Source organism: Triticum dicoccoides, chromosome 4A, assembly GCF_002162155.2.
Source record: "Triticum dicoccoides isolate Atlit2015 ecotype Zavitan chromosome 4A, WEW_v2.0, whole genome shotgun sequence".
NCBI classification, from domain to species: Eukaryota; Viridiplantae; Streptophyta; class Magnoliopsida; order Poales; family Poaceae; genus Triticum; species Triticum dicoccoides.
The window spans coordinates 102,810,663-102,836,417 of record NC_041386.1 but is presented as its reverse complement, the minus strand read 5'-3'; the positions used below and the strand labels follow the sequence as shown (position 1 = coordinate 102,836,417).

The window sequence follows — 25,755 nt, the reverse complement described above, 5'->3', positions numbered from 1 at the left end:
ACTTTATCACTAAGCGGTAGCGATGGTCGTAGAAGCAATAGTTGGCGAGATGACAACGATGCTTCGATGGAGATCAAGGTGTCAAGCCGGTGATGATGGTGATCATGACGGTGCTTTGGAGATTGAGATCAAAGGCACAAGATGATGATGGCCATATCATATCACTTATATTGATTGCATGTGATGTTTATCCTTTATGCATCTTATTTTCCTTAGTTTGGCGGTAGCATTATAAGATGACCTCTCACTAAATTTCAAGGTATAAGTGTTCTCCCTGAGTATGCACCATTGCTACAGTTTGTCGTGCCGAGACACCACGTGATGATCGGGTGTGATAAGCTCTACGTTCACATACAACGGGTGCAAGCCAGTTTTGGCACACGCGGAATACTCGGGTTAAACTTGACGAGCCTAGCATATGCAGATATGGCCTCAGAACACTGAGACCGAAAGGTTGAGCGTGAATCATATAGTAGATATGATCAACATAGTGATGTTCACCATTGAAAACTACTCCATCTCACGTGATGATCGGACATGGTTTAGTTGATATGGATCACGTGATCACTTAGATGATTAGAGGAATGTCTATCTAAGTGGGAGTTCTTAAGTAATTTGATTAATTGAACTTTAATTTATCATGAACTTAGTACCTGATAGTATTTTTGCATGTCTATGTTGTTGTAGATAGATGGCTCGTGCTGTTGTTCCGTTGAATTTCAATGCGCTCCAAGAGAAAGCTAAGTTGAAAGATGATGGTAGCAACTACACGGACTGGGTCTGTAACTTGAGGATTATCCTCATTGATGGACAGAAGAATTACGTCCTAGAAGCACCGCTAGGTGACATACCTGCTGCAGGAGCACTACCAGATGTTATGAACATCTGGTAGAGCAAAACTGATGACTACTTGATAGTTCAATGTGCCATGCTTTATGGCTTAGAACCGAGACTTCAACAACATTTTGAACATCATGGAGCATATGAAATGTTCCAGGAGTTCAAGTTAATATTTCAAGCAAATGCCCGGATTGAGAGATATGATGTCTCCAATAAGTTCTACAGCTGCAAAATGGACGAGAATAGTTCTGTCAGTGAACATATACTCAGAATGTCTGGGTACCACAACCACTTGACTCAGCTGTGAGTTAATCTTCCTGATGATAGTGTCATTGATAGAGTTCTTCAATCACTACCACCAAGCTACAAGAGCTTCATGATGAACTATAATATGCAAGGCATGGATAAGACAATTCTCGAGTTCTTCTCAATGCTAAAGGTTGCGGAGGTAGAAATCAAGAAGGAGCATCAAGTGCTGATGGTCAACAAGACCACTAGTTTCAAGAAAAAGGGTAAAGGGAAGAAGGGGAACTTCAAGAAGAACGGCAAGCAAGTTGATGCTCAAGTGAAGAAGCCCAAGTCTGGACCTAAGCCTGAGACTGAGTGCTTCTACTGCAAAGGGACTGGTCACTGGAAGCGAAACTGCCCCAAGTATTTGGCGAAGAAGAAGGATGGCAAAGTGAAAGGTATATTTGATATACATGTTATTGATGTGTACCTTACTAATGCTCGCAGTAGCGCCTGGGTATTTGATACTGGTTCTGTTGCTAATATTTGCAACTCAAAACAGGGGCTACGGATTAAGCGAAGATTGGCTAAGGACGAGGTGACGATGCGCGTGGGAAATGGTTCCAAAGTCGATGTGATCGCCGTCGGCACGCTACCTCTACATCTACCTTTGGGATTAGTTTTAGACCTAAATGATTGTTATTTGCTGCCAGCGTTGAGCATGAACATTATATCTGGATCTTATTTAATGCAAGACGGTTATTCATTTAAATCAGAGAATAATGGTTGTTCTATTTATATGAGTAATATCTTGTATGGTCATGCACCCTTGATGAGTGGTCTGTTTTTACTAAATCTTGATAGTAGTGATACACATGTTCATAGTATTGAAGCCAAAAGATATAAGTTTAATAATGATAGTGCAACTTATTTATGGCACTGCCGTTTAGGTCGTATTGGTGTAAAGCGCATGAAGAAACTCCATGCTGATGGGCTTTTGGAATCACTTGATTATGAATCACTTGATGCTTGCGAACCATGCCTCATGGGCAAGATGACTAAGACTCTGTTCTCCGGAACAATGGAGCGAGCAACATACTTGTTGGAAATAATACATACTGATGTATGCGGTCTGATGAGTGTTGATGCTCGCGGCGGGTATCGTTATTTTCTTACCTTCACAAATGATTTGAGCAAATATGGGTATATCTACTTGATGAAACATAAGTCTGAAACATTTGAAAAGTTCAAAGAATTTCAGAGTGAAGTGGAAAATCATCATAACAAGAAAATTAAGTTTCTACGATCTGATTGTGGAGGGGAATATTTGAGTTACGAGTTTCGTCTTCACTTGAAACAATGCGAAATAGTGTCGCAACTCATGCCACCTGGAACACCACAATGTAATGGTGTGTCTGAACATCGTAACCGCACTTTATTAGATATGGTGCGATCTATGATGTCTCTCACTGATTTACCGCTATCGTTTTGGGGTTATGCTTTAGAGATAGTTGCATTCACGTTAAATAGGGCACCATCAAAATCCGTTGAGACGACACCTTACGAACTATGGTTTGGCAAGAAACCCAAGTTGTCGTTTCTTAAAGTTTGGGGATGCGATGCTTATGTGAAAAAGCTTCAACCTGATAAGCTCGAACCCAAATCGAAGAAATGTGTCTTCATAGGATACCCAAAGGAGACTGTTGGGTACACCTTCTATCACATATCCGAAGGCAAGATATTTGTTGCTAAGAATGGATCCTTTCTAGAGAAGGAGTTTCTCTCGAAAGAAGTGAGTGGGAGGAAAGTAGAACTTGACAAGGTAATTGTACCTACTCCCTTATTGGATTCATCATAGAAATCAGTTCCAGTGATTCCTACACCAGTAAGTGAGGAAGCTAATGATGATGATAATGAAACTTCTGTTCAAGTTACTACCGAACCTCGTAGGTCAACCAGAGTAAGATCCGCACCAGAGTGATACGGCAATCCTGTTCTGGAGGTCATGTTACTTGACCATGATGAACCTACGAACTATGAGGAAGCGGTGATGAGCCTAGATTCCGTAAAATGGCTTGAGGCCATGAAATCTGAGATGGGATCCATGTATGAGAACAAAGTGTGGACTTTGGTTGAATTTCCCAATGTTCGGCAAGCCATAGAGAATAAATGGATCTTCAAGAAGAAGACTAACGCTAACGGTAATGTTACTGTCTACAAAGCTCGACTTGTTACAAAAGGTTTCCGACAAGTTCAAGGAGTTGACTATGATGAGACCTTCTCACCTGTAGCGATGCTTAAGTCCGTCTGAATCATGTTAGCAATTGCCGCATTTTATGATTATGAAATTTGGCAAATGGAAGTCAAAATTGCATCCCTTAATCGATATCTTAAAGAAGAGTTGTATATGATGCAACAAGAAGGTTTTGTCGATCCAAAAGGTGCTAACAAAGTGTGCAAGCTCTAGCGATCCATTTATGGACTGGTGCAAGCCTCTCGGAGTTGGAATATACGCTTTGATAGAGTGATCAAAGCATATGGTTTTATACAGACTTTTGGAGAAGCATGTATTTACAAGAAAGTGATTGGGACCTCTGTAGCATTTCTGATATTATATGTAGATGACATATTGTTGATCGGAAATGATACTGAATTTCGGAATAGCATAAAAGGATACTTGAATAAGAGTTTTTCAATGAAAGACCTCGGTGAAGCTGCTTATATATTGGGCATCAAGATCTATAGAGATATATCAAGACGCTTAATCGGACTTTCACAAAGCACATACCTTGATAAAGTTTTGAAGAAGTTCAAAATGGATCAAGAAACGAAAGGGTTCTTGCCTGTGTTACAAGGTGTGAAGTTGAGTCAGACTCAATGCCCGACCACTGCAGAAGATAGAGAGAAAATGGAAGTCATTCCCTATGCTTCATCCATAGGTTCTATCATGTATGCAATGTTGTGTGCCAGACCTGATGTGTGCCTTGCTATTAGTTTAGCAGGGAGGTACCAAAGTAATCCAGGAGTGGATCACTAGACATCGGTCAAGAACATCCTGAAATACCTGAAAAGGACTAAGGATATGTTTCTCGTTTATGGAGGTGACAAAGAGCTCATCGTAAATGGTTACATCGATGCAAGCTTTGACACTGATCCGGATGACTCTAAGTCACAAACTAGATACATATTTTTATTGAATAGTGGAGCTATCAGTTGGTGCAGTTCCAAGCAGAGCGTCATGGCGGGATCTACGTGTGAAGCGGAGTACATAGCTGCTTCGGAAGCAGCAAATGAAGGAGTCTGGATGAAGGAGTTCATATCCGATCTAGGTGTAATACCTAGTGCATCGGGTCCAATGAAAATCTTTTGTGACAATACTGGTGCAATTGCCTTGGTAAAGGAATCTAGATTTCACAAGAGAACCAAGCACATCAAGAGACGCTTCAATTCCATCTGTGATCAAGTCAAGGACGGAGACATAGAGATTTTCAAGATACATACGGATCTGAATGTTGCAGACCCGTTGACTAAGCCTCTCTCACAAGCAAAACATGATCAGCACCAAGACTCCATGGGTGTTAGAATCACAACAATGTAATCTAGATTATTGACTCTAGTGCAAGTGGGAGACTGAAGGAAATATGCCCTAGAGGCAGTAATAAAGTTGTTATTTATATTTCCTTATATCATGATAAATGCTTATTATTCATGCTAGAATTGTATTAAATGAAAACTTAGTACATATGTGAATACATAGACAAACAAAGTGTCACTAGTATGCCTCTACTTTACTAGCTCGTTAATCAAAGATGGTTATGTTTCCCAACCATAGACATGAGTTGTCATTTGATTAACGGGATCACATCATTAGAGAATGATATGATTGACTTGACCCATCCATTAGCTTAGCACAATGATCGTTTAGTTTACTGCTATTGCTTTCTCCATAACTTATACATGTTCCTATGACTATGAGATTATACAACTCCCGAATACCGGAGGAACACTTAGTGTGCTATCAAACATCACAACGTAACTGGGTGACTATAAAGATGCTCTACAGGTGTCTCCAATAGTGTTTGTTGAGTTGGCATAGATCGAGATTATGATTTGTCACTCCGTGTATCGGAGAGGTATCTCTAGGCCCTCTCGGTAATGCACATCACTATAAGCCTTGCAAGCAATGTAACTAATGAGTTAGTTATGGGATGTAGCATTACGGAACGAGTAAAGAGACTTGCCGGTAATGAGATTGAACTAGCTACTGAGATACCGACGATTGAATCTCGGGCAAGTAACATACCGATGACAAAGGGAACAATGTATGTTGTTATGCGGTTTGACCGATAAAGATCTTCGTACAATATGTAGGAACCAATATGAGCATCCAGGTTCTGCTATTGGTTATTGACCGAAGATGAGTCTCGGTCATGTCTACATAGTTCTCGAACCCGTAGGGTCCGCACGCTTAATGTTCGGTGACGATCGGTATTATGAGTTTATGTGTTTTGATGTACCATAGGTAATTCGGAGTCCCGGATATGATCACAGACATGACGATGAGTCTCGTAATGGTCGAGACATAAAGATTGATATATTGCAAGCCTATGTTTGGACATCAGAATGGTTCCGGGTGAGTTCGGGTATATACCGGAGTACCGGGAGGTTACCGGAACCCCCCGGGAAGTATATGGGCCTTATTGGGCCATAGTGGGAGAGAGGAGAAGGGAGCCTAGGAGGGGGCGCCCCCCTCCCAAGCCCAATCCAAATTGGGTGCCCCCCCTTTCCTTCCCCCTATCTCCCCCTTCCTTCCTCTCCTAATCCAACCAGGGAAGGGGGAATCCTACTTCCGGTGGGAGTAGGACTCCCCTTGGGCGCGCCATAGAGGGGGCGGCCCTCCCCCTCCTCCACTCCTTTATATATGGGGGAGGGGGCACCCCATAGACACACAATTTGATTGTTTAGCCGTGTGCGGTGCCCTCCTCCACAGATTTCCACCTCGATCATATCATTGCAGTGCTTAGGCGAAGCCCTGCGCCGGTAGCTTCATCATCACCGTCATCACGCCGTCGCACTGACGAAACTCTCCCTCGACACTCAGCTAGATCCACTGTTCAAGAAATCTTCCGATTCACCGATTAATCTTCTGATTTATCGCTAATCGGGGGGTGACTAATAAGTTATGCCTTATCTTTGCCATTTATCTTTTGGACCGATTTATCGTTCTGACAAGCGATTTATCGGGAATCTTACGATAAATTAGACCTATTCATAGCACAAACGTTTGCAAAAACTATGTTTATTTATGTTTTGTGGACCTTGTTACTCAGTATGTACTATTGTCCTATTTTGTTTGTCATTATATGAGGACTCAAAGGCCAGAAATTAAGGTAACAATTCTGTCAAATATTGTTTTGGTGTTGAATATAGCGTATTTTAGTGTTGGGAATCTGAGATTTGCAAAAAATATTCGATTAATAGTTGACCGATAAAATCGATTAATCGGCCGATTTCCGATTAATCTCTATTCCCTAGCTAACCGAGATGATAACCATAAGCGATATCCTCAACATTGGCTAGATCTAGAGTTCGCGGGACGTCACCGAGCTGAACGTGTGCAGATCGCTGAGGTGTCGTACCTTTGGTGCTAGGATCGGTCGGATCGTGAAGACGTACGACTACATCAACCGCGTTGTCATAACGCTTTCGCTTACGGTCTATGAGGGTACGTGGACAACACTCTTCCCCTCTCGTTTCTATGCATCACCTACATGGATCTTGCGTGTGCTTATGAATTTTTTTGAAATTACCGCGTTCCCCAACACAACCCTAGGCCCCTCCGGTGTCTATATAAACTGGAGGGTTTAGTCCGTAGAGGCAATCATAATCATACATGCTAGACATCTAGGGTTTAGCCATTACGATCTTGAGGTAGACCAACTCTTGTAACCCCTATACTCATCAAAGGCAATCAAGCAGGAAGTAGGGTATTACCTCCATCAAGAGGGCCCGAACTTGGGTAAACATCGTGTCCCCTGACTCCTATTACCTTCGATCCTCAGACGCACAGTTCAGGACCCCCCTACCCGAGATCGGCCGATTTTGACACCGACAGAGGGAAAGAGGGGCTAGCCCTTACCCCTTTCCTCCCCTAGGGCTGACAGCCTAGAGGTGGGGCATGCCAGCCCCTTGTGGGCTGGTGTGCTCCCCTCTTTTGGCCAATATGGTCCAATAACCTCCCGAGGCCTCCCGGAACCCCTTCCGGTGATCCGATGACTACCCGATACATTCCAACACCTTTCCGATGACCAAATAGCATCATCCTATATATCAGTCTTTAACTTCAGAGCTTCTCATCATGTCCGTGTTCTCATCCGAGACTTCGAAAAATATTCGGTCATCACCTCACATAACTCATATAATACTATATCGTCAACGAATGTTAAGCGTGCAGACCCTACAGGTCCGAGAATGATGTAGACATGACCGAGACGCCTGTCCGGTCAATAACCAATAGCAAGACCTGGATGCCCATATTGGTTCCTACATATTCTATGAAGATCTTTATCGGTCGAACCTTTATGACAACATACGTAATTCCCTTTGTCTGTCAGTATGTTACTTGCCCGAGATTCGATTGTCAGTATCTTCATACCTAGTTCAATTTCATTATTGGCAAGTCTCTTTACTCGTTCCGTAATACATCATCTCGTAACTAACTCCTTAGTCACTTTTCTTGCAAGCTTCTTGTGATGTGTATTATCGAGAGGGACCAGAGATACCTCTCCGACACACAGAGTGACAAATCGCAATCTCGATACATGCCAACTCAACAGAAACCTTCGGAGATACCTGTAAAACATCTTTACGATCACCCAGTTACGTTGTGACGTTTGATAGGACATAAGGCATTCCTCTGGTGTCCGGGAGTTGCATGATCTCATGGTCGAAGGAATATGTATTTGACATTAAGAAAGCAGTAGCAATAAACTGAACGATCATATGCTAAGCTAACGGATGGGTCTTGTCCATCACATCATTCTCCTAATTATGTGATCCCGTTATCAAGTGACAACACATGTTCATGGTTAGGAAACCTTAACCATCTTTGATCAACGAGCTAGTCTAGTAGAGGCTCACTAGGGGCACGAGATTTGTTTATGTATCCACACATGTATTTAAGTTTCCGATCAATACAATTCTAGCTTGAATAATAAACTTTATCATGAATAAGGAAATATAATAACAACAACTTTGCTATTGCCTCTAGGGCATATTTCCATCAAAACTTCTCTCCATCTTGGTTCTCCCCATGATCCACGACCATGCGATAGCTTGCATCTCAACTCGGCAACGGCAGCTAACCAAGGATCCGCCTCGTGTTTATGAGGGGCCTAGGCCTCTGGACTAGTGGCGAGCTAGCGACCTAGGGCTCGCTCCAGTTGGGGTGGATCATGTGGAAGTTGAGGCCCTAGAGTTGTCACCATGCATCCTCCCCTTTGTTCTTCTTCCTCAATGGAGATTGCTGACCAAGGTGAGCAGATCAAAAAAATTCAATTTTGTTGTATTTACTTCAGTTCTTATGACAAATATGATGAATGGACGATTCTTAAAATGGTAAACATGGTGTTGTTTTTGAACTTGTCATGGGATTTAAATTATGAGTTCTTTTCTGTGTCAGTTCTAAGATAATTACCCTTAGATTCCATCATGCAAATTGTCAGTTTGTAGAAATCTTTAACTAGCACATGCTTTATATTAATCTATTAGCTAAAAAGCTTTCAATATTCTGGGTGTAGAACTTATCTTCTTCTGGGAGGTCTTTTACTCGATTAACTTCTTCTATTTATCAATTATATTATTTCCTCCTTGGTGTATATAGATGTTTTTGTCTCCCGCCACATATGTTTTTATGTGTTGCACTCGATGTTGAGCATTGACATGTGTAGCAGGTTATGCAACAAGGTTTGGTTGGACCTGATGATCTAGAGGTTGATAGATCAAGCATGCGTTATAAGGTCGAGTGTACCATTAGAAAAGGTACATAAAGTACAAAACTACTCTTATGTTGTTTCGCATGTCAGGTTCACATTTTGGCTTGCTATGTCGTATTGTTGTCATTGTGCTATGTCATATTGTTGTCATTGTTAAATATTCTGTCTGATCCAAAATAAGTGTCGCGGTTTTAGTTTGAACTAAAACCACGACACTTATTTTGGATCGGAGGGAGTACAAATATTGTAAGTTATTGCGGATGTCCTGCTATTAAAAATCTTCATTGGTTTTGCATTGAATATGAGTCTCTTAACTAATTTGATAATCAGATAGTATGATTGTCATGAGAGTAATGTTTCTCTCATGGACTGGCGCGGCAATGCGCGCACTTATGATCTAGTTTGGGTCTGAAATGGGACAATGGGTATGGGTTTCGGTCCAAATATGTCAACAAACAGCCACGAGGATAAATAAAGAAGGGTTGGGGCAACTCCAATGTAGATCACCAAAACAGGCATCACCAAATGTCCTTGGACATGTCCGTGGATAGGAATAGGGGCGTAGGCCATTGAAACGGAATCACCAAATGTCCTCTCCCGGGTTTTTTCTACACCCAGACTACTTAAAATAATCAAAGATAAATAACACAATTCTTAAGAAACTGAAAGATAAATACTACATGCAAAAATAACCCAAATAAAAAGATTACAATTCAAACATAAAGTGTTGAAGTAAAATAGTTCAAGTTTGAATTCATCTTAGTCGGACACATGTTTTAATTGTCCATATGAAACGCCCAAAGATGCTCAACCAGATCATTATGCAGCTGCTCATGAGTTCCTCGATGTTAAATTTGATGATGCATTTAGAAGATGGATAGGATCACCCATGTTTTCAAACACAGACGATGGCGAAACCCATCACCCTCATCCTGCACAAAAATTGTTTGTATGATCACACAAGTTGTCATCACCTCCCACAATTTCTCTGGATTCCATAGTTTAGCAGATCCATGAACAACTGCAAAATGGGCTTGGAGCACTGTAAATGCCCTCTCGACATCCTTTCTAGAAGATTTTTGTCTTTGGGAAAAGCGATATCTTCTGTTACCCCTTAGTTCATAGATGGTCTTGAGTAAAGTCACAGATACCACCACAAAGATACTACCTCATGTTGTAGTCATGATCGTTGATGGTATAGTTGCACTCAAGAGCTTCGGCCGCACACACTTGCAAACGATAGAGATTGATGCAACACATTGATGTCATTGTGAGACCCAAATATGCCAAAAAAGGAGATCATGTGATGCAACCCATTCAAGAATGATGGTGGCCTTTTTGCATTGACCTTTGTATTGCTATTGTTGGACATATGTTCAGTTCTTTCATTTTCACTGCATGCAATCCAGGGATCCGAGCATACTTGAAAACCCTTTTGCTTCTCCAATTTCCATGAGCCTTTTTGTGTCTTTGGAAGTGGGTTCTCTCAAGTACCCCGTCCAAACACTTTCATCACCGCAACAACAAATTTGACCATTGCTTCAAAGCATGTGCTTTTCAGGAATCTGGAGGTACTCATCCCACGAATTTATGGTCGTGCTATAGGAAAGCGTCATCATTGTAATACCGCACTTCTTGTAACCAGAAAACCCAATGGTTCCAATGGCATCCTTCTTTAGAATGAAGTAATCATCATAGGCCCAAACAGTATGGTAGATGCGCTTGAACACCTGTTGTTGCATCCGAAAACGATGACGGAACTACATCTCAAATATCACATCGGGGGCAAAGTAGTCATCGAGAAAAATCATAGACCACACGTCCTATTCCGGTTCAACACTTGGTGTCCCTTTGTTGGACCCTCGTAGTTGAGAACATCCTCCTCCGCACGCACCGCATCTGCAAGAACGACCCCCATCATCGCCATGTCATTCTCATATTACTCCACAACCAACGAAGATGACTCCATGAATTCTCTATACAAGTACTCCTTGTCTGAATCCATCATGTTGCTTCAAAGTAAACAACAATAACATCAAAGAAGATGGCAATGACATTTGACCGAACATTTGCCGAGCATGGTGTCCGCCATGGACGACATCGGTAGGGGCACGGAGGATGCCTTGGTTGCGGCAGTATCCAGTGTGGAACTCCAATGCGAGAAGGCGCCTGGGTTGAGTGGCAGAGGTCCAGCAAGGCTTGTGCGACTGCTGAGGTGGTACAGTGGGAGCGTCGATCACCGAGAGAGCAAATACAAAGCACATGGGAAGGGACGGAGTGGGAAAAGAAATCTCTGGGTGTGGTTTTTGGGTGGGCCGAGCCTGTCGAAGGCCTATGTGGCAGAGGTTCAGACACCGACAAAACCACCTGTACTTTTGGTTCATGTTTATAAAATTTCAGATATCTAGACCGGTCCGAACATTTTCTATGACGCCCTTAGATGGCACAATCTGGACCGTCCGAACATTTTTTTTAAGATGTCCTTGGATGGCACAAAATGTTCGGACGGCTATCCGCGTTGGAGTTGCCTTAGGCCTTGTTTGTTTAAGCTTTGGTGAGATTCGAATCACTTGTGAATTTGCTTCCGTGGCAAAGCTAATTCATAGTGATATAAGACCATGTTTGTTTTACATTTGATTGGATTCGAATCACTTGCAGATTCACAAAACCAGCTTCACCACCGAAGTACACTTTGAGATGCTTCAGCAAATTACACTAAAAATGGCCAGAATCCAGATTCAAGTTCACTGGCGAAGCTGATTCGAAGTAACCGTTTGTTTCAGATTCCATATTCAGTTTCACTAACAAAAGTTGATTCGAAATAGCTGTTTGTTTTGGATTTGCGATTCAGATTCAGTGGCAAAACTAAACCTGCTTCCTGAAGCTCAAGCAAACATGACATTAGGGACGCCATGTGGAAACACCTACCAGAAAGAACAGAGGGAATAATAATTGTACTAACTAAAAACAGTCATGAAGCAACGCCCATCACAAACCACTCCACCTTCCCTGGAGTTTCTCCTAGCCCTAATTTGGGGACGACGACATCGACATGACGGGATAGAGATGAAGGCTACTTGGGATCATCGGTTCTAGTCGTACAAGGGCTTGTGGATCCGGCGTCACTGGAAGCAATGGCCTGAAGGGAAGGCCTATCACTTGTGCGGGGCATGGGACCATAAAATGTATACATTGCGTCAGACTGCAAACAAGTCGTTGGCCATATCCATTATGAGAAAGGAGAAAACTACGCCGACATTGTTAGAAAAATTAGAAAAATTGTTGATTCAGATTCAGTGGCAAAACTAAACCTGCTTCCTGAAGCTCAAGCAAACATGACATTAGGGACGCCATGTGGAAACACCTACCAGAATGAACAGAGGGAATAATAATTGTACTAACTAAAAACAGTCATGAAGCAACGCCCATCACAAACCACTCCACCTTCCCTGGAGTTTCTCCTAGCCCTAATTTGGGGAGGACGACATCGACATGACGGGATAGAGATGAAGGCTACTTGGGATCATCGGTTCTAGTCGTACAAGGGCTTGTGGATCCGGCGTCACTGGAAGCAATGGCCTGCAGGGAAGGCCTATCACTTGTGCGGGGCATGGGACCACAAAATGTATACATTGCGTCAGACTGCAAACAAGTCGTTGGCCATATCCATTATGAGAAAGGAGAAAACTACGCCGACATTGTTAGAAAAATTAGAAAAACTGTTAAATTATTTTCTAGTTGTAATCTATACCATGAACTAGGTGCTTCGAATGTTGAAGCACATACAGTGTCTCCTTCCCTCATGGGAGACATCTGTGGCTAAGCACACTGCATGATCCTGATGTAGTTCCTGTTAACACTGCCACCGATCAATTGTAAAGACTATTCCCCCTTTCTAAATATAAGTCCTTTTAGAGATTTTAATAGGCGACGTATTTCAGAGTCTAAATTCACTCATTTTACTTCATATTTAATTCATATTAAAATCTGTCTCATATTTAGGGCCTGTTCGGCAACCCTGCTCCGTGAAATTCGAGGATCCAGGGAGCGCTTGTTCCCCTTTCTGCAATTTTTAACTTCAACTCCGCAAGCTTCAGGAGCGGGAGTGTGGAGCGGTGGGATGCCGAACAGGCCTTTAGAAATGGAGGGAGTAGCTATCTTTTCCTATATATAAAAAAACTTAAAAACTCTGCCCTGTAAAACGGGAAGGTAATAATGCCGGCGCCCACAGGCCATTCACGCGCCGCGGATAAGCTGGCGGCCGGCCGGTCCCGTTGTTGGATCACGCGTCGGCGGGTGGGATTAGCCCGCCCGGGACAGCAATTCATCATTGCCAAAAGAAACGAATACAGCAAGCAGATAGTAAAACAGAAGAGGGGAAAAGGTTGCAGGGGTTCATTAGGGCGGAAGACAGTGTCAAACCGTCAATCACACGCAGCAGCCGGAGGGAGGAGAGAGCGAGGAAGCCACCAGTATAAAACCAGCGCCGCGTCCCTGGCAAGCAGCGATCCCGCGACTCAGCCGACGGTTTCCCGTTCCCCCCTCTGACCTGTCCCTCCATCCTCCTCAATTCTCCTCCTCGGCGCCCGCCGTTGACGCGGCCCCGGAGGAGGACGACTCGAGCGCGCCGCCGTCTCCTGCTCCGCCGGCTGCCCTCGCGTCGAGGTACGCACGCACGCACGCAGCGCCACGCTGATCGATCTCGTCCCTTGCTGTGGCTTCTGCTCTGTTCTACGCGTTTGAATGTTTTGTTCGTGTCGCCATGCTATGTGTCTACCTCCCTCCGCCATTAGAGTTGCTTCTCCCTCGGCTTGGTCATTGCGTCGTGGGTGGCGAGAGAGGCGGCGGTTTGGTTCCTCGACGCGGCAGGAGCCAGATCTGCAACGAGCAAGCCCCCCGCTGTTCATCACCACTTCTCGTCTTCCCCTCTGTTTGTAATCTTACGTGCGGGGTAGGTAGGTGCCCGGGCTCGACGGTTGCGAGACCACCACTTTCGTCGTCTTTGCTCGTCTTGTCTCCATCTCCATCTCCATCTCATCATGGATCCAGCCTGTAAATCATTTTGGCCCCGGAACTAAAAACAGAGGCGTCGCGGAGAAGGAGCCAAGGAGGATCAACAGAATAAAGCTCGGCTCTTTTTGTGTTTTGTGCCGGGCTGTTGGCTGGAGATCTAGCGGCATTTGGGTTGGTTTTCCGGTGGAAGCAACACGACAGCAATACATGCGTCCGGAGAACCACATTTTCAACAGCACATAGGTTGATAGATAGATGGACGGATTAGGCTTAAAGCTTAAAGTGGAGCGGCCCCTCCATGCCACCTCTGCATTTTTGCCGTCTTCCTCCTCACCCACTACCACATAAAGGACCATCGCCTGCTTCCTTAAATCTGAGAAAAATCCCGTCTCCCGGTCGAGGCCGCAGATTGTCCCCAGCGCTAGAGGATCAGGTTGTCCTCCTATCCCAGTGCCTTCAAATCAACGCTGCCGTTTTTTGCTTTCCTATGTAATACGTGTGTACTACTGTATGTTCTTGCTCCTTGAATTGCCCGTGCAATGCAAACTCCCGGTGCTCCGGCCGATGCAAAGATGGTCGCTGTCTTGGGACACATGGCGTCTGCATCGGCAGGGCGGAGAGGAGGTTTTAGTGTCTTGTTCTGAAGTCTGAACCGTATACCCCGACCCTCTGTGACCACAGAGTCTGGATCAGATCATCTCATTCGTTTCTTCTTCGGTTGCTTGCTGCAGTTTCACAGGGTTGAGCTAGGAGGACTGCGACCATGAAGGCCCTCATTCTTGTGGGAGGATTCGGCACTCGCCTGCGGCCGCTGACGCTCAGCGTGCCGAAGCCGCTCGTCGATTTCGCCAACAAGCCCATGATCCTGCATCAGGTCAGCACAAATACTCCATAATTTGTTTCTTATTCAATATATGAATCTAAAAGGGGTATCCTGATTAGTTACCTGTGCTGTGACAACCTGTGTGAGTTTGTTTATGCAAGGCCTCATCAGTCCATGATTTGCTAGGTGGTCCATGTGAATAGATTCCGCACAGCAACAGTCATGGACCTGTATGCATCACCATGTGTGTCTCAAATAATTGTGATGATAGAAACAAAATATATATATATGAATTTAAAAGGGGTAACCAATAATTGACCATTTCCCTGTCCTGAGCAAATTTACATCCGTTTCAAGCATCCTTTTCTTGGCTGGGACTTTAATTGTTCAGAGTATCTTGTGATTAATTTTTTTGTAATGCTTTTGTCACCAGATCGAGGCTCTGAAAGATGTGGGAGTCACAGAAGTTGTCCTGGCCATCAATTACCAGCCAGAGGTAATTGAGCATGGCATGCCACGCCTTGGAAAACTGTTGTTTCGTCAGAATCCCAGATCTCACTGTCTTGCTTTGGTCAAACAAATTGCAGGTCATGCTCAACTTTCTCAAGGACTTCGAGAGCAAGCTTGGCATCAAGATCACCTGCTCCCAGGAGACAGAGCCAATGGGAACCGCCGGACCGCTGGCCCTTGCCCGCGACAAGCTCGACGACGGATCCGGCGAGCCTTTCTTCGTCCTCAACAGCGACGTGATCAGCGAGTACCCGTTCGCAGAGCTCATCGAGTTCCACAAGTCCCATGGCGGCGAGGCCACGATCATGGTCACCAAGGTACGTGGTGACCAAGGCCTAGTGACGAGTAAAATTTACCTTGAAGGTTGGGTGTCCGTCCATATATATGCTGAGAAATGGATGTGGCTACTTTGATTTTAATATGAAAAAAGGTGGACGAGCCTTCCAAGTACGGCGTGGTGGTGACGGAGGAGGAGACCGGGAAGGTGGAGCGGTTCGTGGAGAAGCCCAAGGTGTTCGTGGGCAACAAGATCAACGCCGGCATCTACCTGCTGAGCCCGTCCGTGCTGGACCGCATCGAGCTGAAGCCGACGTCCATCGAGAAGGAGGTGTTCCCGCGCATCGCCGCCGACAAGGGCCTGTACGCCATGGTGCTGCCGGGGTTCTGGATGGACATCGGGCAGCCGAGGGACTACATCACGGGGCTGCGCCTCTACCTGGAGTCCCTGAGGAAGCGGGCGCCGGCGAGGCTGGCGGCGGGCGCGCACGTGCTGGGCAACGTGCTGGTGCACGAGACGGCGACGATCGGGGAGGGGTGCCTGATCGGGCCGGACGTGGCCGTCGGGCCCGGGTGCGTGGTGGAGGCCGGGGTGCGGCTGTCGAGGTGCACCGTGATGCGGGGCGCCCGCGTGAAGAAGCACGCGTGCATCTCCGGCAGCATCGTGGGGTGGCACTCGACGGTGGGCAAGTGGGCGCGCGTGGAGAACATGACCATCCTCGGCGAGGACGTGCACGTCTGCGACGAGGTGTATAGCAACGGCGGCGTCGTGCTCCCGCACAAAGAGATCAAGTCCAGCATCCTCAAGCCCGAGATCGTCATGTGAGTGTGGCCATCGGGCCGAGCAAAGCCACCATTCCCGCGCCCGCGCCACATGGTGAAAAAGGGTTATATATTTCTTCATGCGTTTGTTGTTTTATTGGTCACCGAGCTGCAAGTGTAATCCAACTGCCAAGTGTCTATCAGGCTCTATGTATGTTTAGACGTGTCGCAAGTTTTTTCTTTCTTTCTTTTTGGAAGACAAAATGTGTCTCGGTTAAATTTAAGCCCCGGGCTTCAATTTGTAGATAGGTGTCAGATGAATGCGAATAAAGCATCAGTTTTACCATTTCTGCGTGATGTTTTTCTAATGTGTTCTTCCATGACTCAGAAGTTGCACAATCTGCATTCGGCTGGTCACAATGGAGAGAAACTTAGGAGTAACATCACACACTCCAATACAACTTTGCTTATGTGTCACATATTTAATGAAGAGAGAGGTGCTTGTGGTAACTAGCTAAAGTAGTGCTTGGATACGTTTTAGTCCCATGACTAAAAGTAGTGGGACTAAAACTTGCTAGCCTCACCCATGCTTGGATCCAAATACTAAAGAGACTAAAATGAAGTTATTGAGCATTTATTATCCTCCAAACCATCCAATCCAGAACTCGCATGTGCTAAAGGAGATGAATTAAATGAGGAGAGAGAGGGCTAATACATATTTTAGTAGGAGCATGCTTGGATACGTTTTAGTCCCATGACTAAAAGTAGTGGGACTAAAACTTGCTAGTCTCACCCATGCTTGGATCCAAGTACTAAAGAGACTAAAATCTAGTTATTGAGCATTTATTATCCTTCAAACTCTCCAATCCAGAACTAAGGAGAGGAATTAAATGAGGAGAGAGAGAGAGAGCTAATACATATTTTAGTAGGTTTCCCATGACTAAAAGATTTTAGCCTCAAGACTAGTCCTAGCCTCTCTTTAGTCAGGGGTGCTTGGAACTTTAGCCTCTAAAAGAGACTATTTTTAGTCAGACTAAAAATAGGGCTGCTGAAGGTCACAGTGGGCAAGAACATAGTCTAGTAACTTACACACTTCCCTAGACTATGTTACTACCTCTACAGTGAGTAGGAACATCTATATAGTGTCATGCAACAATGTATTTATTAGGTTATAGACTCATTGTTTCTTGGAGTGTGTGATGTTCCGGTAACTATTTTTAGTCTGACTAAAAATAGTCTGACTATTTTTAGTCTGACTAAAAATAGTCTCTTTTAGAGGCTAAAGTTCCAAGCACCCCTGACTAAAGAGAGGCTAGGACTAGTCTTGAGGCTAAAATCTTTTAGTCATGGGAAACCTACTAAAATATGTATTAGCTCTCTCTCTCCTCATTTAATTCCTCTCCTTAGTTCTGGATTGGAGGGTCTGGAGGATAATAAATGCTCAATAACTAGATTTTAGTCTCTTTAGTATTTGGATCCAAGCATGGGTGAGACTAGCAAGTTTTAGTCCCACTACTTTTAGTCATGGGACTAAAACGTATCCAAGCATGCTCTAGTATATGTTACTCCCGACTATGACCAGCCTCATGCGTTCAACCCCCGCGCTACATCGCGCTGCATTGTTTCCATCTTCCGGCTCCTCACTCCCAAAAGTAGACCATCAATGCCTTCGTCCTGAGCCGTTCCCCTTCCACTTTCCCTTCCTCCTTTAATTCCCATCCAGTCCAGCCTCCCCGCTCCGTCTTCTTGGTTCGCCTGCCACCAGTGCGAGACTCCTCCCACGGTCGCGAGTCCTGGCCAAATCGGCCTCCGCTTCTTATCCCTTCCGCCGTCCACCGCTCGGCTCCTTGCGCTTGCTACTACTCAGGCGATTCGAGAGGGAGACACGAGAGGAATTGGGCATGTGGAGGCTGTGTGGGAGAGAGAAGGCAAGGGATCATGGCGGTGATTGTGTCGACAGGAGATGAGAGGGGAGCTTGATGCGTTCATCTCAAGGTCAAAAGACGGCTTCTCCAGGGTCAAGTTGTGGCGACGGCTGTGTCGACGCGCGCGCGAGAGAGAAGCATGATGCGGCCTTCTTCACACTATTGCTTCCAGTTTGTAAGTTATTCTCCTTGCCATTGCTTCGATGTGGTAATTCCGGTTCGTTACGCAACCGAATTGTTTCTCCTTGCCTGGTTGCTTGGCTATTGCGTGGAAGTAGTAATAATGTTTGGTTATGCAAGGGAATTGTTTTTACTTCTCTAATTATTTGCTTGGAATACATCATGATATATTGGTTAAATTCTACTGTAGGTTCGTTCTTGCAGATCTGCGGATATCATAACTCTGGCTGTTGTTGACGGACATTAGATTCCGAACAGTGAGAAGCCCACCTGTATCCTCGAGGCTCAAATTTTATTTTATTTGTTTATCGCATGCTATGCCACATTGCTTCTTGTGAGTTCCAACCTGAGGCATTCTGAATTTTTATTTTCTGCTGCCAGAGAACAAGGACCTGTTTGTCAAACCCTTGAGCAAAGAACGAAAGCTATTTCCATTTCATACTCATACGATACTTGGGAAAACGGATATGGATGGTAAACTGGTGTTGATACAATATATAGGTGCCATAATGTAAACATGTAGTTAGAATTTATTTTCATATGTTGGTGGTTCAGATTACTTCTCTTCTACCATGGCATATTCAATACTGGTAAATTGTACGCATCAATAGGTGCAAAACTCACACAACTCAGTTTCAGTGATAGGGCTTACGTTTGAGTGCCCTAATCATAAAAAAATGACGGTACATATCCCATTTTCTTAGATTATCTGATTCACCCTCATACAAATTTTTAATGCTGCATAGTGGATTTTTTCTATTGTTATGGCAAAAACACGAGGGCCAATTAGTATGTTTACACATCAAGCCGTCATTGTTTGATTCAGTATGATGTGCAGCTTATAGGTCATGAAGAAGATGCTAAAAAGGAGATTATATATGGTTAGTTAGTAAATTTATTTACCTTTTATTCTTTGAGATGCCAACTTATTTACTTTGATTTTCAACTTATTTACTTTGATTAAGGCATAGATATAATAACTCATGCAATTTTCAAGTGCTTAGTTAGTGAAGTCTAACTCTGATTTTTTTTCTAATTTACTTTTCTTATTGCAGATTACTTCCCTCACACTCAACAATGTGAAGGTATATGAGAATTTATTCTTTTTGGGAGTTTTTCACATGTCTTACTGCAAATAATGATGGCGTGCATCCTTTCATTGCTTAAATTTCACAACCGTTCCTTTGTACTTCCATGTGTTTGTGTTCCATGTAGATTTATGCTAAATAGCATGTACTATGGATTCATAAAAAGATTATTTTACAGTTTTATCATTTGTATGGTCGATAGCCAATCACTGAAACATAGAACATTGTTCTAAAAATCATAAACAACTCTTTAGGCACAAAAAATATAATCATTATCGTCTCTTATGACAAGGAGTTTACTTTGTTGAGCATCCCCTTGCTATTTTTGTTCAATTTATTTTCTTAATCACACTGAAAGCGATCCCTGGTTTCATAGTTTTACTCAAATTTCACAAATATATTGTTGTAACTGGTATCTAGGTACACCATAGATCCCGAAAAGAACAAATTTAGGTATGCAAAAGTGCTACATGTGTCCTAATGTTCCCTGATACATTTGTTTCTTTGTGTTTCTGCAAAATCCTAGATTTTATCTGCAAGTTACTTAACCATTGAGGAAGGCGGTGCTATCATCCACTAGATGGAACTTCTGTTCTTCCCTCTGAAGGATCACATTTGCAAAGATCTTACTATCCCGTATTGCTGAATATGAACGTCTCATGAAATTACTTTGTAATAATTTGTTAGTTTCGTGGGTAATATTAAATCTAATCTGGTTGTTCGTCTACCATCCAGAAGTTGAATGATATAACTAGGAGTATCGGCCTTACTTATGTGCCATTACAATGATGTAATCTAAACGATCTTATATTTCTTTACAGAGAGAGTATTATTCTAAAGTGTTGTTGCCAAAGTTGAATGATATAACTAGGAGGATTGACCCTATTTATGTACCATTACAATGACGTATATTATTCTAAAGTGTTGTTGCCAAAGCAGGATAATTTGTTCACTATTTTGTTCATCCTATTAGGAGAGTTAGCTTGCTAAGTAAAACAACAATTTTAAGCAATATTTCCCGCAGCAACGCGCGGGGAATCATCTAGTTATTCTAATAAGTGATATCATGAGTAAGGTTGAGACAAGGTTGCATGAATTAACATCAGTAGTATAAAAAAAATCTGATGGTTATGCCATGTGCTAGAATCTAAGGAGGAGCTTGAACTTGAAAATTGTTCAATATCGATCCCGGTGCCATCTTGGAGGTCCTGGCTTGAGGCAATGACTTATTCTTGTGAAGAACCTATACAGGAGAACCTAGTTTCTGTGCCAAAAAGGTTATTATCTATGGGTTTCCGCATACATCGCATCAAAAATATAAAATTTTCAAGAGTAGCTTTAGGGTGGCTCATAGAAAGCATAATCTGTACGACATCAACAACAAATGTTTTATTTTAAGCTAGAATTTCAAATGTGATAAGCAGTGGTATAGAGAACCATGCAAGTCTAGAAAAAGTGCATAAAGAGAATAAGTGTAGATCCTACCCATCTGCATTACACTTGGAATAATAGATTGCTAACGTGAGTGATGAATCTACTTGCTCTTTTAATTAACTGTAGGGATGACCCTCATGAGGATTCACCATGCAAAACGTTGGCAATCTAGGGGGCACGTATTTGTTCTTCTAGACCTGGTTAAGCAAGGCATTTTTAGTGAAAAATATTCAGATTTGTTATAAAAGTTCATCAATAGTATAAAGTACATGAAACATAATAAAATTAAGTTGCATTGGCTGAGCCTCTGATTATTCTTACAACACTTGAAAACAACGTTTATATACAAATTTTAAATTGCAGTTACAATTGAGAGTGGGTTCCTAGACAGGGCCGAAGACAGCACCCGATGACCCTGGGCACTTGCCTAAGCTCATATTCAAATTGGCAGTATCCTCATATTCAAATCCAATTTTTTAGGCATGGTTCTATGACTTACGTTGTCAAGTCTAAATTTTATTTTGGTCAATGTAACTAAATATTGATATATTATATATTAGTTCACTCTAAAATTACATTTATATGACTACTACGGTGACATTTCCACTACATCATTACTGTGGATTTTTGGTTCAAAAGTTTGCTGCTAATTTTATATGTTGTCTATCCGAGCACCTGATTTTGATTTCTAGCTTAGATATTTAGGTTTAAAGCCTTAAACTTGCCGATACTTCACAAAAGTTTCTGGCTCACCCATTGATCCCAGCATAGGATGCCTTTGTCTTCGCTTTGGATAATAGTGGTCTGCTTAATTATATCAGCTGCAGGATGATCAAAGAGTGTCAATGTCCTCGAAAAAAGAAAGAATTTCAATGAACAAGGTTTTTTCGTTAGGAAAAAAGCAGACAAGATTAGAGCCACCATCTTTTGGGCCGACTTTTCGGGCCTGTTTCTATCCGTTGCTCAAGCCCGGCTGCACTGAGTATCCGGACCCACAGGCCGAGATTCTGGTGGGTCCCGGTTCCGTTGCCGACGAGTCGACAGGAACAGCGGTGTTGATACCCCCACAGTCCCCAACCCCATCTGCACCCCCGGCTGTCATCTTCTTCCCCGCCCCCGCCCTCGCCCCAGCAACCGCTCGCCCTCGCCGCGGCGCCACCCATCGCACAGGTAATCCTTCCTCCTCCTCCTCCACCCCAATTCCCCTCCGTTCGCGCCTCGTCTCGTAATCGCAGTTAGGGCTCGCAGCTTGCTCGATTAGAGGCATAGAGCTCAGATCGAACGATGCAGTCTGGTTGTGTTCATCGTCGGATCTCCCCCCTCGAGTTCCTGGGTGGGGTCTCGAGCCTCGACGCGTGAGTCACATTGCATCTGTGGGCGTCGAATTGGATGCCCCCGAGCCTCTGACTTTTGGTCCACAACGAGTGAATCAATCCCCAAATGCAACGGGGAAATGGAGTGGGTGGGAGGATAATGGGGGAACTGGATTCTGCTGTTACTGTCATGCGCTGTTCGTCGATGTTACTCCATCATTTAAGGGCCACTCGCCGTGTTCCTTGGAAATTGCAGTGGCCGTGTGCGGTGGGGTGGTTCTGCGAGGCTATGGCGATGGCGAGGAGGCAGCACGTCACCATATTCACCACGGCGAGCCTGCCGTGGATGACCGGCACTGCTGTCAACCCCCTGTTCCGGGTGGCTTACCTCGCCAAGGCCGGGGACTGGGAGGTCACGCTGGTGGTGCCGTGGCTGTCCAAGGGGGATCAGATGCTGGTTTACCCTAACAACATGAAATTCAGTGGGCCGGCGGAGCAAGAAGGCTATGTGCGGCGGTGGCTTGAGGAGCGGACTGGGCAGTTGCCGAGATTCAACATAAATTTCTATCCTGGGAAGGTAAACTTGAACGAATTGCCAAAATATATTGTTATCTCTTGTCATCATGTTGTAAATATCCCTTGAATATATGTGCATGTTTTGTGGTTTAGTACTTGATAGAAAGCGCAAATGAAGCCTCCCAATTTTTTGCAACACGTGAAAATACATCACCTATTGGTGTTTGGCCCTATCTATGCAACTGTACACTACAGGCATCTGTATGAACTTACATTACTTGTGGAACTAAAATGTTGTAGAATGGTATCTCCTGTGTCCTTGTTGGATACTGAGGCGTTGGAAATTTCAACTGAGTAGGTAGTAGAAGGTGATTAATTTTTGAAACGTTTATGTATACAGTACCTGCAATACTGTAACTAGCCCGCAAATTAATAATACTTGTGTTAGTTGAGCGCAGGACGAGCAGAAACTGAGAAGTACTGAATAATACTCCCTCCGTTCCTAAATATAAGCCTTTTTAGAGATTCCAATATGGACTACATACGGAGCAAAATGAGTGAATCTACACTCTAAAATACATCTATATACATCCGTATGTAGTATGTATTGATTGAAACCTCTAAAGTGGCTTATATTTAGAAACGGAGGGAGTACATAACTTGTATTCACCCCTTTGATGATACGTACTTCCTCCGTTCCTAAATATTTGTCTTTCTAGACATTTCAAATGAACTACCACATACGGATGTATGTAGACATATTTTAGAGTGTAGATTCACTCATTTTGCTCCGTATGTGGTCACTTGTTGAAATCTCTAGAAAGACAAATATTTAGGAACGGAGGGAGTACATGGTAAAGCAGTAAATTGAGCATAGAAATAGTGGGGGAGGGAAGCTATCTAATGACTTAGTACTTGCCTTTATGCTCTACCAAAGGGCAGCATAAATTGATTTGGTGCTGATAATATTCTTTATATTCTGATCGCATGGCAGACTAGTCTAACTATGTTCATATGCAGTTCTCGACGGAGAAAAGAAGCATTCTACCTGTTGGGGATATTACCGAGACGATATCTGATGAAAAAGCAGATATTGCAGTTCTAGAAGAGCCAGAACATCTGACCTGGTACCATCATGGACGGAGGTGGAAAAACAAATTCCGTAAAGTTATAGGTGTTGTTCACACCAACTATCTGGAATACGTGAAGAGGGAGAAAAATGGGTATATTCAGGCATTTCTCTTAAAACATATCAATTCTTGGGTCACCGACATCTACTGCCATAAGGTTAGCAGTTTTATTTTCTATTATGTTTACTGTCACCTCGTTTTTTTTCAAGCATTTCATTAAGTATTAACATCCAGTTGGTTTTATGAAACCTCCTAAGTTTTCCAGTCTCATTAGGCTGAATATCTATATAGACGATTTCATGGATGCATAGTTGCCAATTTAACATCAATAGCATACATGGAATTGCCATATTTGTATAGCATTCATACAAAGCTGGTCCGTATTTTTTGACAGTTATTGTCTATCTAGGGCTGCCCCACTTGTTATCTGCACCGTAAACCATTATGGCTTCTGCATAATGCATTGCGGTAGCGTATTCATGAATGGTAATTTTTTCATATCTGTATTGGTACAAGAACATCATTCCATCCATGATTTGATATGCAAACATGGCTCCATTTTCTCTTTTTGAAGACAATAGTTTCTTCATCTAGTTTTTTTTGGTTATGTGCAGTTTCTGACCTTTTGTTGCCCGTGATGTTTTATCTAGGTTATAAGATTATCGGGAGCAACTCAGGAAGTCCCGAGATCTGTAATCTGTAATGTTCATGGAGTAAACCCAAAATTTATTGAAATTGGCAAATTGAAGCATCGGCAAATATCTCAAAGAGAGCAATCATTCTTCAAGGGTGCATATTATATTGGGAAGATGGTCTGGAGTAAAGGCTACACAGAGCTGCTCCACCTGCTTCAGAAGCACCAAAAGGAACTGTCTGGTCTCAAGATGGAGCTCTATGGCAGTGGAGAAGATTCGGGTGAAGTTAAAGCATCAGCTGAAAAACTCAATCTGGACGTTAGAGTCTATCCTGGGCGCGACCATGCAGATTCAATATTTCACGAGTGAGATCCTGCGTTTTCCCTATTCCTTAATTTATCTTTTCCTGTGCACCTAAGGGGCCACACAAGCTATGTAGCTGCTTGGGCTAGTTCGAGCTATTCATTTTGCCACAAGTGCATTATGTCATCAATTTATTCCTAATCCAGCTGATTTATATTACCTATTGTTTGTTTCAGCTACAAGGTTTTCATAAACCCAAGCACAACAGATGTAGTTTGCACCACAACTGCAGAAGCCTTGGCGATGGGAAAGATTGTGATCTGCGCAAATCATCCTTCAAATGAATTTTTCAAAAGATTTCCCAACTGCCACATGTACAGCACGGAGAAAGAGTTTGTGAGACTAACCATGAAAGCACTGTCAGAAGAACCAATCCCACTGACAGAGGAACTGAGGCACGAGCTTTCCTGGGAGGCAGCGACAGAGAGGTTTGTCAGGGTTGCCGAAATCGCACCAGCCACGCCGGCCAAGCAAACTCCTTCCACTTCACAGCGTTTCATGTACATCAACCCGGATGAGCTGAAGAAGAACATGGAAGAGGCATCTGCATTTTTTCACAACACCATCTCCGGGTTTGAAGCTGCCCGCTGTGTGTTTGGCGCGATACCGAACAGTCTGCAGCCCGATGAACAGCAGTGCAAGGAGCTCGGGTGGAGACCCCAGGGATTATAGCCTTTCCACCTCCATGCCGTTGCCGTCGATCATGCAAGTTTACAACTAATTGC

At 43.6% G+C, this 25,755-nt stretch overlaps 2 protein-coding genes and 1 long non-coding RNA gene across 5 annotated transcripts in view; all 3 read left to right on the top strand.

Moving 5' to 3' along the window:
- Positions 1–13,500: 13,500 nt before the first annotated feature.
- LOC119285243 (probable mannose-1-phosphate guanylyltransferase 1) lies at positions 13,501–16,792 on the top strand. 2 transcript variants are annotated; one of them, XM_037564483.1, is made up of 5 exons: positions 13,501–13,727; positions 14,807–14,949; positions 15,332–15,394; positions 15,486–15,725; positions 15,839–16,792. In XM_037564483.1, exons 2-5 carry the CDS (start codon positions 14,839–14,841, stop codon positions 16,508–16,510), a joined length of 1,086 nt encoding a protein of 361 aa, XP_037420380.1. In that variant the 5' UTR covers positions 13,501–13,727; positions 14,807–14,838; the 3' UTR covers positions 16,511–16,792. The 2 variants fall into 2 exon arrangements, with proteins under 2 accessions (XP_037420380.1, XP_037420381.1); XM_037564484.1 differs by lacking the exon at positions 13,501–13,727 and adding an exon at positions 14,226–14,508.
- Positions 16,793–18,091: 1,299 nt separating this feature from the next.
- Positions 18,092–20,492, top strand: LOC119285242. The gene is made up of 4 exons (XR_005139395.1): positions 18,092–18,546; positions 18,742–19,432; positions 19,607–19,636; positions 20,166–20,492. It is a non-coding gene; the product is annotated as an uncharacterized LOC119285242 (long non-coding RNA).
- A 1,660-nt stretch (positions 20,493–22,152) lies between these two features.
- LOC119285241 (digalactosyldiacylglycerol synthase 2, chloroplastic-like) overlaps positions 22,153–25,755 on the top strand; it is a 4,303-nt gene continuing 700 nt past the window's right edge. Inside the window, exons 1-5 of one of the 2 annotated variants that reach the window (XM_037564482.1) lie at positions 22,153–22,243; positions 22,643–22,963; positions 23,923–24,189; positions 24,683–25,032; positions 25,207–25,460. In XM_037564482.1, coding sequence (XP_037420379.1) covers positions 22,676–22,963; positions 23,923–24,189; positions 24,683–25,032; positions 25,207–25,460 — 1,159 coding nt within the window. In that variant the 5' untranslated portion in view covers positions 22,153–22,243; positions 22,643–22,675. Of the gene's footprint in view, positions 22,244–22,642; positions 22,964–23,922; positions 24,190–24,682; positions 25,033–25,206; positions 25,750–25,755 lie in introns of those variants that run through there. The other variant, XM_037564481.1, reaches the window with a different exon arrangement.